The sequence below is a fragment of the Salvelinus alpinus genome, chromosome 36, assembly GCF_045679555.1.
Source record: "Salvelinus alpinus chromosome 36, SLU_Salpinus.1, whole genome shotgun sequence".
Taxonomy (NCBI): Eukaryota; Metazoa; Chordata; class Actinopteri; order Salmoniformes; family Salmonidae; genus Salvelinus; species Salvelinus alpinus.
Window position 1 is genome coordinate 13584994 of NC_092121.1, and position 12588 is coordinate 13597581.

At 41.9% G+C, this 12588-nt stretch overlaps 2 protein-coding genes across 2 annotated transcripts; one reads left to right on the forward strand and one right to left on the reverse strand.

Moving 5' to 3' along the window:
* Positions 1–4721: 4721 nt before the first annotated feature.
* On the forward strand, positions 4722–8504 carry LOC139564832 (ER lumen protein-retaining receptor 3). The gene is made up of 5 exons (XM_071384675.1): positions 4722–5119; positions 5904–6004; positions 6096–6254; positions 6993–7245; positions 7344–8504. The coding sequence occupies exons 1-5, from the start codon at positions 5029–5031 to the stop codon at positions 7385–7387; spliced, it is 648 nt and encodes a 215-aa protein (XP_071240776.1). The 5' UTR covers positions 4722–5028; the 3' UTR covers positions 7388–8504.
* An 802-nt stretch (positions 8505–9306) lies between these two features.
* LOC139564831 (GTPase IMAP family member 7-like) lies at positions 9307–10992 on the reverse strand. Its single transcript, XM_071384673.1, has 2 exons — positions 10804–10992; positions 9307–10484 (listed from the first exon to the last, which is right to left on the reverse strand). The coding sequence occupies exons 1-2, from the start codon at positions 10862–10864 to the stop codon at positions 9445–9447; spliced, it is 1101 nt and encodes a 366-aa protein (XP_071240774.1). The 5' UTR covers positions 10865–10992; the 3' UTR covers positions 9307–9444.
* Between the last annotated feature and the right edge of the window lie 1596 nt (positions 10993–12588).

Consider the following 12588-nt stretch of genomic DNA (forward strand, 5'->3'; position numbering starts at 1 on the left):
TAAATGGAAACAACCCAGAAACGTATGCCAGTGCAGTATTCCTGATCTTGGGTATGGATGGAGCACAATTGTTTCTATGGAAACCATTTCCTTTTACAATCTTCGCTCTCCCTTTTCTCTGCTCCTAAATTATAGAGCAGAGGGGGCTTCTTTTCAATGCGCTCTCCTCCTCAATAGGAAGGTGGGAGTATATCTGTCCATATGACAGGCTCATAGAAGAGTAGTGAGGGGGTGGACTGAGATAGGTACCAAGAAGAGACTGACGAGTGGCTGAGGAGAGATGGAGAACGGATGTTGAGGGGCGAAAGGAGCTTGGAGAAAAGGTAATATAGTATGAGCATTTGAGGTGTGTTAATGAAATCCAGATCTTAAGATACAAAATATTCCTCATGATATGTAGCTGGCCACTGACTCAGCTGACCTATACAGTGCAATGAAGGAAGGTGTGCCTATCAAAAGGTTATGGGGACTAATCTGACACCAGGGCTGATTACTGGCTAATAATACACACACAGAGGAGTCATCTTATGGTCATCTTCTACTCAGATTCTTCTGTAGCCTGTCTGTCTGACCCTTTATACTGTCCTCCTGGCAGCCAGAGACCATGACAGGTGTATAATGGTGAAAAAAGTCACATCTAAATCAATTTAAAGTGGTTTTCCTTTTTATTTTAGATTAGCATTAGATATACCTTTATATTATCTCTAATGTTGATACTTTCATATACCTTTATATTATCTCTAATGTTGATCCTTTCATATACCTTTATATTATCTCTAATGTTAATCCCTTCATATACCTTTATATTATCTCTAATGTTGATACTTTCATATACCTTTATATTATCTCTAATGTTGATCCTTTCATATACCTTTATATTATCTCTAATGTTGATCCATTCATATACCTTTATATTATCTCTAATGTTGATACTTTCATATACCTTTATATTATCTCTAATGTTAATCCTTTCATATACCTTTATATTATCTCTAATGTTGATCCTTTCATATACCTTTATATTATCTCTAATGTTGATCCTTTCATATACCTTTATATTATCTCTAATGTTGTTTATGAACAGGTCATATACTGTATGCTCAATGTCTATCTTTACAACAAACATAATGAGGTAATAACTCAGTAATACCAGAGCAATATATTTGGCAAATAAGTAATGTCATTGAAGAATACTGCCTATATGACAATATAGACACTAGAACACACAACTAACTATACACTCACAATTGTCCCTTTGAAACGTACAGACATGTTTTTGCTCTGCTATTACTTCAGGACTTAGCACTTAGATCCTCAGGAGAAGTTTTTCCATTCGGTACAGGGGAATGATGGAGGGCAATGACTTGCAACAGACGGAGAGACAGAGGGAGTGGATTATAATCACACTGCTGGACACAGGAACAATAATTTAGGAGCAGGGGACCAGGAAGGGAGGGTGAGGGGTGCCAAGCAAGAAGAGGGTGGTGATTAGTTTTGACGATGATTCAGATATTTAAGAGGATTGTAGGGTAGGCAGGGAGGTGGAGGAGATAAATATAGAGGGATGAGGAGTTGAACCAGGGAGATGGAGATACTGAGTAGTTCAAAGCACTACACAAAACATGGAAAGAAAATGATGAGCTCTCACTTGTCATTATGTGTCATAAACAGTTGGAAGCTAAAAAGAAAAGGTTAAACATTGTCAGGACTCTGCAAACCATGTGTTTTGTGTAGAAATATAACAAAAAAGTTTAAAAAATGCGGACACCACCTATGTGGACACCTGCTCGTCGAACATCTTATTCCAAAATCATGGGCATTAATATGGAGTTGTTCCCCGCTTTGCTGCTATAACAGCCTCCACTCTTCTGGGAAGGCTTTCCACTAGATGTTGGAACATTGCTGCGGGGACTTGCTTCTATTCAGCCACAAGAGCATTAGTGAGGTCGGGCACTGATGTTGGATGATTAGGCCTGGCTTGCAGTCGGCACTCCAATTCATCCTAAAGGTGTTTGATGGGGTTGAGATCAGGGCTCTGTGCAGGCCAGTCAAGTTCTTCCACACCGTTCATGACAAACCATTTCTGTATGGACCTCGCTTTATGCACGGCGGCTTAGTCGTGCTGAAACAGGAAAGGTCCTTCCCCAAACTGTTGCCACAAAGTTTGAAGCACAGAAACATCTAGAATATCACTGTATGCTGTAGCATTTAGATTTCCCTTCACTGGAACTAAGAGGACAACCAAAGCTTTAGTTTCTAGACTATCAATGTTGAAAACGTTTTTGGGAGATGCGATGGATCATTGGGGATCATTCAATATTCCCTTTCTTTTGTTGTTCAGTGAAATCATCTCATGTGCAGAGTCAACTCATTTAATGAAAGTTCAATTCGTAACAATATATATTTTTTTCTATTAGAAGGATTTAATCACCAAGGTAAAAGGTTTATGTTTCTGTCTCCATATGATATGGTAAATATATCCAATGCAAAAAACATCTACATTTAAATGGTATTAATATTAATTTGCATAAATTTCCGTTAATTTCCATACATTCCCGTTAATTCCCACGGAAGTTTCCACCTCTGAATATTTCCCAAAATGTGCAACCCAACTTTTGATGGGGCTGTCCGTATCGGCAGACTGTGATATGGCCATTTCTTGGAGACTCCTTCCCCTCCAGGAGACTGTCAAACATGATGACAACACCACCCCAACGGGTGTTGCTGTGCAGCTTCAATGTGGTGCTCTTATTCGTCTCACTTTGCTTGGTGAGGTAGATTGCTGCTATAACTTGATGACCCTTCACATACCTAACCATTTCCTTGGCTCTCTTGTAGAGTGTATCCATTGTTTTCAGTGCCATGATGTCCTTGACAAACAGATTCAATGCATGAGCAGCACAGCCAATGGGTGTGATGTGAAGGTAGGACTCCTCCACTTTAGAACAAGCAGCCTTCATGTTTGCAGCATTGTCTGTCACCAGTGCAAATACCTTCTGTTGTCTAAGGTCATTGATGACTGCCTTCAGCTCATCTGCAATGTAGAGACCGGTGTGTCTGTTGTCCCTTGTGTCTGTGCTATTGTAGAATACTGGTTGAAGGGTGGAGATGATGTAGTTAATTATTCCTTGCCCAAGAACATTCGACCGCCCATCAGAGATGATTGCAATACAGTCTGCTTTCTCTATGATTTGCTTGACCTTCACTTGAACTCTGTTGAACTCTGCATCCAGCAAATGAGTAGATAAAGCATGTCTGGTTGGAGGGGTGTATGCTGGGCAAAGAACATTCAGAAATCTCTTCCAATACACATTACTTGTGAGCATCAGAGGTGAACCAGTTACATACACAGCTCGAGCAAGACATTCATCAGCATTTCTCTGACTACGTTCCTCCATTGAGTCAAAAAAACTTCTGATTCCAGGAGGACAATGAGCCGTTGCTATCGTTAAGGTGTCCTATTCATCATTTTCACCTCGAATAGAAGTAGAGGGACTTTTGTCAAAGGTTGCTTGTTGTGAGCGCTGAGGGAACTTTATGCACTTGGCTAGATGATTCTGCATCTTTGTTGCATTCTTCACATATGATTTGGCACAGTATTTGCAAATGTACACACCTTTTCCTTCTACATTAGCTGCAGTGAAATGTCTCCACACATCAGATAGTGCCCGTGGCATTTTCCTGTAAAGATTAGAAAAGCAGTTAGATTAAACAACTCCTTTTTAAGATACATTTTTTTAATGAAACATGTATGGAAACAGGTGAATTAACACTCCTCAGTTAGCAGGCTCAAGCAAGCTAAAACCCACATGGAAGAAAAAAATAACTAGCAAAAATTGTTAACATGTTAAACATGATTTAAACACACTTTGCTGTAGGCTACTACTTACTAGTTAACAAAGAATCATGTATGTCATAAAATATATTCACCCCACCCAGTATTGTAATGAAAACTTACCAGAAAGCATGTAGTCCTTAGCTCAGACAGTGTAGTAGTGTGGGGTCAATAGCATCTCATTAGTGTGCAAGATCTTAAGAATCAGCTGTATATGTGATGGAAGAATGCACTGTGCATGCAGAGGGTTGCAACTCCATTGAATTGGGGATAGTTTAACCAAAATATGCCACAAGACCTAGAATTGCCTTACGTGTATTCCACAAAAAAGGTTCACTGTTATAAGCTAACTTTTTTGATGAATTTAAGCTAAATTCCCGGGCGTAACTTCCCATGGAAAATTTCTGAAATTTACCAGAAGGTTTACGACCCTTTGCAACCTTAGTTAGGATACAGTAGGCTAAACTATATGCCAGGCTTCTTCTTAACTGGTGAACAAGACTATTAAGCCAAAAACATAATGGTAACCGCAGCCAACACTTTAAAGTATGAACTACCTTCATTGAATTAACTACTTGTATTGAAGCAGACGGGGTACCTTATATAAACATGAATTTCCCAAGCATTTAGGCCTACAATCATGAGTCTATGGGGGTGGATAATGATGGGAGTTATTGGCCACAACCAATACTACATAATAATGTTGTTTTATATCGAGAGATAGTCCTGTAAAATGAACTGTGTACTTACTGCTATTTGTCTCCATCTGCTGTTGAAGAAGGTCACATACGGACTATTTCTTAATGACAGCCCACTTCAGTGACATGCTCATGCTTTCACGCCCCAGTCTGGCTGTAATTTGAGCGCCAGAGGCAATACGGATTTTGCAGAAACTGGCAGCCACGTCACCGCTACAGGTCTGACCAACTTTCCCAGCCCTTTGCGGACAGTGCTGCAGAGGAATCCCTATGCAGAATATCTATAATAAACGTTTATGAGCATTTGTAGTGATTTCCAAAGAACAAGAGGACATAACATTTGGGAACATTGGAGTTATTTGGGCCTTTTTTGGGGGAGTCTCATTTCACATACGTTATTGTTTTGACTTCGCCTGAAGACTACTTGGAGGCCTCATTTTTACAGATTTTTCCCAATATTTCGGCTCTTTCTTTTTGGAATACCAAAACAGCACTATGAATATCTTCCGTCTAGCCGGTGACGTGTCACATCTCGTTGCTATCATCATTCTATTTATGAAGATACGGAGGTCCAAATCCTGTGCTGGTATGTTGACAGTGGGATTATTTGATATGCAGTTGTTTACAGGGAAGTCTTGCTGTTAATGATTTATTGACTTGCTCATTCATATGCCTAATATCTGTTAAACAAACTTGGGGACACATTGCCTGACGACTCAAACTGAATTATCCCGCTGCTCTATGTTCGCTAAATAGGAATACTTCATTTCTGAGAAGAAACTAACATCCGTGGTAGCCAGGCAAGCTGACACAGGGAAAATGAATGCATATGTCCATCTCAATTGGGAAGTTGACCTCACACTCCTAGTACTGGTCTGCAACGCTCACATCATGTAGCACTCATGGAGCACTCAACAGTTAATTTGTTACTTTGTTGCAACAATGTAACAACGCGCCTCGATTATAATTGGTTACATTACATTGCAATATTTTGTGGTTGACTAGTCCACTTCGACGCACAAGAATGTTACGTGGCAAAGAGTTCAGTCAAACCATATTTGCTTTGGTGGTCGCACCCTGGTCTGCTCTCTACCTCAGATATCCGCATTGATGATGTTTTGCCAGCCCCAGGTCATGAAATGAAATTGTTGCATATTTTTAAATTACATTTGATTTAACTAGGCAAGTCAATTAAGAACAAATTCTTATTTACAGTGACAGCCTAGGAACATTTGGTTCAGCGGCAGAACGCCAGATTTTTTACCTTGTCAGCTCAGGGATTCGATCTAGCAACCTTTCAGTTACTGGCTCAACGCTCTAACCACTAGGCTACCTGCAGTGAGATGAATGACTGTTGTGTGTTTCTGCAGGTATTTCTGGGAAGTCTCAGGTGCTTTTTGCGTTAGTCTTCACTACAAGATACTTGGACCTGTTCACTAGCGTAATCTCCATCTACAACACAGTTATGAAGGTGAGGTAGACAATAGTATCCTACAAAGAAGCCAACCAATCAATGATTTGTGTTCTAACCTAAACACCTTCCTGCTGTCTTGTGTCCTCAGGTGGTGTTCCTGGCTTTGGCATATGCCACTGTGTACCTGATCTACATGCGCTTCAGGAGCACCTTCGACTCAGAGAGTGACTCATTCCGTGTTGAGTTCCTGCTTGTGCCTGTGGCTGGGCTTTCCTTCCTGGAAAACTATGCATTTGCCCCACTGGAGGTAAATGTGCCAGGTTCAATACTTACTGAACATACAGGTAACTGCCAAAATAAAGTAAACACCAACATAAAGTGTCTTAACAGGGCGTTGGGCCACGAGCCGCCAGAACAGCTTTAATTATCCGTGGCATAGATGCTACAAGTGTCTGGAACTCTATTGGAGGGATGCGACGACATTCTTCCACAAGAAATTCTTCCATTTGGTGTTTTGTCGATGGTGGTGGAAAATGATTCTCAGGCGCCGCTTCAGAATCTCTCATAAGTGTTCAATTGTGTTGAGATCTGGTGACTGAGACACACACACCCTTTAAACCCCCCTTAGGGAACCCTCTTCTCAAGACATTGAGAGCTCCTCTAGCCATGATAGCCAAAATAATGGGCAACTGGGCATTTTTATACATGACCCTAAGCATGAGGAGATGGTTTAATAGCACCAGCTTTCAATATACTTTGTATCCCTCATTTACTCAAGCATTTCCTTTATTTTGTTAGTTACCTATATCATTTAATTAGCTATTCTATCACATCATGGTATAGATAATGTAAATGAGGGGCTACTAATCTACTACTAAACTACATGAGCATGTCAGACCTCATACTTGATGTGTTGGTACATGAGCATGTCAGACCTCATACTTGATGTGTTGGTACATGAGCATGTCAGACCTCATACTTGATGTGTTTGTACATGAGCATGTCAGACCTCATACTTGATTGAATGCATATCTTTGGTGCACAGATCCTGTGGACCTTCTCCATCTACCTGGAGTCAGTGGCCATCTTGCCCCAGCTCTTCATGATCACCAAGACCGGCGAGGCAGAATCCATCACCACCCACTACCTGTTCTTCCTGGGTCTCTACCGAGCCCTGTACCTGGCCAACTGGGTGTGGCGCTACCACACCGAGGGCTTCTTTGACCAGATTGCTGTGGTGTCCGGTGTGGTGCAGACGATTTTCTACTGTGACTTCTTCTACCTTTACATTACCAGGGGTAAGTATGAGCCAGGGAGGGATTTTGACTTTGTATTATATTTCTAGCACATATTTCATCCCATTTACCTTTCCCTCTTTGCCTTTGTCCCTCTCCAGTGCTCAGAGGAAGTGGAAAGATGTCCCTGCCCATGCCCATCTAAAGAGAGTCAGTGCTGTTTTAAGCGACAGTTGAGCAGTTCAGTAACTGAAAGCACCTCTGCCCTCCAATCATACTTAGTAATGGACTACAGTCTGCAGTGTCACAGTACCCCCTGTATACCCTGGGGGGTATATACTGTACCCAGAGGGCAACCGTCGTGTTGTTGGTACCTGGTGTGTTTGTTGGTGTGCTTTTCCCTCGACTAAAAGGACCAAAGAACGTTGTCCTATGTTTTTGTGGATGAGTGTGTGGAACTGAATGTTAATGGGAATTGAGTAAATTGAATACTGTGGAAATTTTTATTTTATTATATTTTTTTCATGGAGGCAGATATTGTCCCGCTTGAATTAGTCCAATGGAGTTTGTGCCTTAATTTTACTTTTCTAGTAAATGGCATATTTGAATGTCTTATTACATCAGAATGGTGTAAACATTGTATATATGTGAGACATTTGTTCTGCTTTCCTGTCTTTTCACAATTTCTACATATAACAGTGACCAAACTTCAAGGCTTACATTGTTTCACCAAGTAGAGTTCATTGGGAGTCTTGTATTTGGGCTGCTATGGGTGATATTTGCCATCCTTGTCAAGAGTTATGCTATGTTCTTCCCTTTATGAAAATAAGTCCATGGAGATGCCATACAGAACGCACTGTCATGTATGTAACTCTTATATCTGTCCACTTCTTGACTTGAACCAAGTTTCTTCTTAAATATGTTGTATTCTGTACTTTGATTTTACCAGTCATTTCCATTCCTTTAATATTAATGCAAAATTTCATTAAGCAAAATGAATACACATTTTTGTGATGTCACAGTTCAAACAAAATATATTTTGTATTTGATGAGGCATCAACAGTTATTTCTCACTAACTATAGTTCATTCATATCTCAACATTTATTGACAAAATTTTGGGACCAGGATTACAATGGCAAAGGCAGATTAACGCTTCAACAAAATGGAAAGGTACTTACACTAGGTATCTTGGTACTACTAGATTTGTATATGTGTGCCAAATTTTTACAACTGTTGTGCCCATGTTGTAATGCTCAATATTTTAATACAAAGAACCTTCATCATTTGTAAATCAGGTCAGTAAAATGTATCTTTACTGGTTCATCAGGTTCTTCGTGTTAATGACTTTAAATTGTTTCATCACACCAGGATGTTTACTCCTGCATACTCACACTAGCGATCCACACACACAAGTGATTCACACCACTCAGAACCACACACAAGTGATTCACACCACTCAGAACCACACACAAGTGATTCACACCACTCAGAACCACACACAAGCGATCCACACCACTCAGAACCACACACAAGCGATCCACACCACTCAGAACCACACACAAGCGATCCACACCACTCAGAACCACACACAAGCGATCCACACCACTCAGAACCACACACAAGTGATCCACACCACTCAGAACCACACACACAAGCGATCCACACCACTCAGAACCACACACAAGTGATCCACACCACTCAGAACCACACACACAATTGATTCACACCACTCAGAACCACACACACAAGCGATCCACACCACTCAGAACCACACACACAATTGATTCACACCATTCAAAAATTCACAGCAAACTTTACTTTTCTATTGAGTATTCAATAATCAATGCCCGTTTACTCCCGTGGCACTATGACAACCTGGACAAATAGAATCACTTCCTCAACGGTCAGGGCTGGCCTTCTATTAAGGATGATGGTTGCAGTTCCATTACAGTGGTATTACACTGCATTTGCATTCTATCAACTCTTATTAACTTTCTGATCATTTACCTCCATGTGTTAGTGCAATAATAGCTTCAACTATGACTGACAATGGAAGAATGTGCATCTGCGCTCTTTAGCAAGCCTGCCTTGTGAAGTCATTGTGATGATTTTTCAGGGAACAGAGTTGAGTGATAAATAAGTGTGTAAAACTAATTTGCACTTCAGAGACAGAAAAAATGTACTGGTTATTTAAGACCCTCATCTTCTACCTGATAACCCAGCACCATACAGTGAATAATAGTGGATATTAAAAGTCCCCGTCAGTGTAGGAGAGTTTTGCGGTGTTTGTAAAGCACTTTACTTCCCTCTCTCACAGCTCCTCCCACCACTTTGGCAGCTGATGTGATTGACAGCGGTGTGGTAGCCAAAGCTGCTGCCCTCTCTATCGCCTTAACCTTTTTCACTGCTTTCCCTTTCCCTTTGCTTGTTACTCCAGCTCCCTCTGCCGCCCCCTTCCCCAGGGCAGACACCAGCTCACACCAGAACAACTTCTCTGCCTTCTTTCTGGCTGCCTCTTCCTCTCTTCTCCTCTCCTCCTCTTCCCTCCTTCTCATTCTCTCTGCCTCCGGTCCCTGAGGCTCTGGCCCTGTCTTCACCCCATCCTCCTCCTGCTTCAATGGAGTTATCCTTCTCTCTCCCAGAATTCCTTCCTGCACTTCTCTGATGGCTCTCTCTGCCTCCTGGTACATCAGGTTGGTGTAACAGCCACCTCCGTTCTGCGTCACCATCTTGTCTATCTTCTCCAGGAGCTCTGTGACCTGAGTGCAGTCTGTTATCTTGTTGCTGTTGTTAAAGACATGGTAGCCCCCCTGACATCTACTCACAAACTCCTGGAGCTCCTGGCTCTCCTTCAGGAAGTCTTCCATACTTTTTCCCTGAAGCTGGTCACCCCAGGTGAACAGTACTACTGTGTATCTGAGGGCTCCTGGTCCAAAAGTGGCCTTGACCCACTCCAGGGCATCCCGCTCCTCCTGAGTGAACCTGCCAGGCTGAAGGGTCACCAGGATGGAGTGGGGGCCAGGGGCGGACAGCACCACACAGCGCCCTGCCTCAGCTGTCACCTCCTGAGGGGAGAGGCGCGTGTCGAAGAACCCTGGGGTGTCGACCACAGTGAGGTTCCTCCCAGCCACAGCTCCACTCTGTCTGTCACACTGACCAGTTACAGAACATGAAGAGATGTCCACCCGGAATGCCTGCCTCCCTAGGATGGTGTTACCAGAAGAGCTTCTCCCTGCGCCTGTCTTCCCCACCAGTACCATCCTCAGCGCCCCACTGTCAGGCTCCGGTGATGCTTCACAGGCTGTGACACAAATTACAGTAATTTATACTGACCTAACCAATCTAAAAGTGTAACCTACCTTGAAATTACTATCTGACATAGGCCTTCTGTTTTCCTATTATCACCCATATAATATGCAGGTCGATTATATTTATAATGTTTGGCGGCTGAGAAATGTAGTTAGCCTACATTACAGATTTCTGAGTGCTGCTGTTCATTTTCGGTGGAAGCTGTAAAAAAGAAATGCTATACAAATGCTTCATCTTTTTTGATGCGCAATGGAAAATCTACCTGCTAGCAACAACAACAGTAGGCTATTACTGTTTCAATAGTCTCTCACCCAGATTCGAGGCAGCACATTCCAATGACGCCATCTCCACTGTCCCACACGAGTTAGCCATGGCGAACACGGCTGCAACTATGGATTATCCGTGGAATACCTTAATATGCACTGAAATAAGAGGGTCCTGTCTTCGGTTGCGTTACTTGCGTATATTACCAGCGCTTCCTCATTCTTATGATAGTCTTTTTTATTGAGAAATTAAATATATTTGTATCCATGTCCTTTTTCTTTTCACCCGTTTACATGCCGTATCTACGATGCAATGCTGCAGAGTCAGACCATGATGTCATTGTGATAATGCGCACACGCGACCAGACAATCTGCGCTGATTAACTGACGCTGTAAGCCTACCTGTGGTCAGTTCTTTGATCCTACACTGTCAACTTGCCATTCATGCTTACATTTTGATATTCGCATATAGGGTGAATTCGGAAAGTGTGGGACGTCATATAAACAGGGACAACTTTGTCTTGACGTGTTTATTTCTTGGTCTGACAAAACTATTATTACTAAACTATTATTACTAGGCACTTGCAGAGAAACCAAAATCACATCACTTAATTTATGTGAGATCATAGTGGGGGGCAGAGCAAGCTTTAAACAGGAAGCTCACCCACCCCAAAGCACAAGGTACGATTAGTGACATAACTGTTTCTGTTTTGATGTTAAGGTTATAAACACGTCATAAATAATTGCACTGTGCCAAACTGTAAATATGCATACTAGTACTTCGCGGGTTGACTCCAGTGGGGGCTGCTGATGGGAGGATGGCTCATAATAACGGAACAAATGGAATCGCATCAAACACATAGAAACCATGTGAGGTTATATATGTAGGGCGGGCAGATTTAGGCGGTTTGAATAAAGAGAAAACAGTACCTTAAAAAACCCATGAATGTATAATTATTTTGCTATTTATATCTATAGGCTACATAGAATTTTTAGGGCCTAACAGTACGCGCGCTCAATAGCCTACACGCCAATCGCCAAACGCTTTTGGGAACAGGCAGCACATTTTAAAGTCGATCCATGGAGGCAAAAGGGACAATGTCAGAGTTTAATTCAATAAAAGAAAAGCTGTGAAATGAAGAGAAGGGAGAACCAGAAAAGTAACCTTTTGTAAAGATTTGGTGAAGTGGTAAAAGAGGATGATACCAGTGCCGGCGATGTTGTGTGTAATGATTGCGAGGCACTATACAAATTCAACAGTCACAAGATGGGGACTTCAAATAGACATATGGCACTTCAAGGGAACTGTTGGCCTACTCCAGAACAGCCTCACTTAATCGGGGCATGGACTCTACAGGGGGTTGAAAACGTTCCACAGGGATGCTGGCCCATGTTGTCTCCAATGCTTCTCACAGTTGTGTTAAGTTGGCTGGATGTCCTTTGGGTGGTGGACCATTCTTGATACACAAGGGAAACTGCTGAGTGTTTAAAACCAGCAGGGTTGCAGTTATTGACACAAGCTGGTGGCCTGGCACCTATTACCCTACCCAGTTCAAAGGCACTTACATTTTTTTAATGTCCCATTCCCCTCTGAATGGCACAAATACACAATTCATGTCTCAATTGTCTCAAGGCTTAAAAATCCTTCTGTAACCTGTCTCCTCCCCATCATCTACACTGATTGAAGTGGATTTAACAAGTGACTTCAATGATGGATCATAGCTTTCACCTGGATTCAGCTGGTCAGTATGTCATGGAAAGAGCAGGTGTTCTTAATGTTTTGTACACTCAGTGTATAGTCCTGCAGTTGGGGATTATTTTGTTTATTTTTTG

What these genes read in the sequence shown, in the direction of transcription:
- LOC139564832 (XM_071384675.1), top strand. Translation starts at nt 5,029, where the DNA reads ATGAATATCTTCCGTCTAGCCGGTGACGTGTCACATCTCGTTGCTATC. An exon ending in ATGCATTTGCCCCACTGGAG is followed by an intron (nt 6,255 to 6,992) that starts GTAAATGTGCCA and finishes TTTGGTGCACAG; the next exon opens with ATCCTGTGGACCTTCTCCAT. An exon ending in CTACCTTTACATTACCAGGG is followed by an intron (nt 7,246 to 7,343) that starts GTAAGTATGAGC and finishes GTCCCTCTCCAG; the next exon opens with TGCTCAGAGGAAGTGGAAAG.
- LOC139564831 (XM_071384673.1), bottom strand. Translation starts at nt 10,864, where the DNA reads ATGGCTAACTCGTGTGGGACAGTGGAGATGGCGTCATTGGAATGTGCT. An exon ending in ATGTGCTGCCTCGAATCTGG is followed by an intron (nt 10,485 to 10,803) that starts GTGAGAGACTAT and finishes TTTGTGTCACAG; the next exon opens with CCTGTGAAGCATCACCGGAG.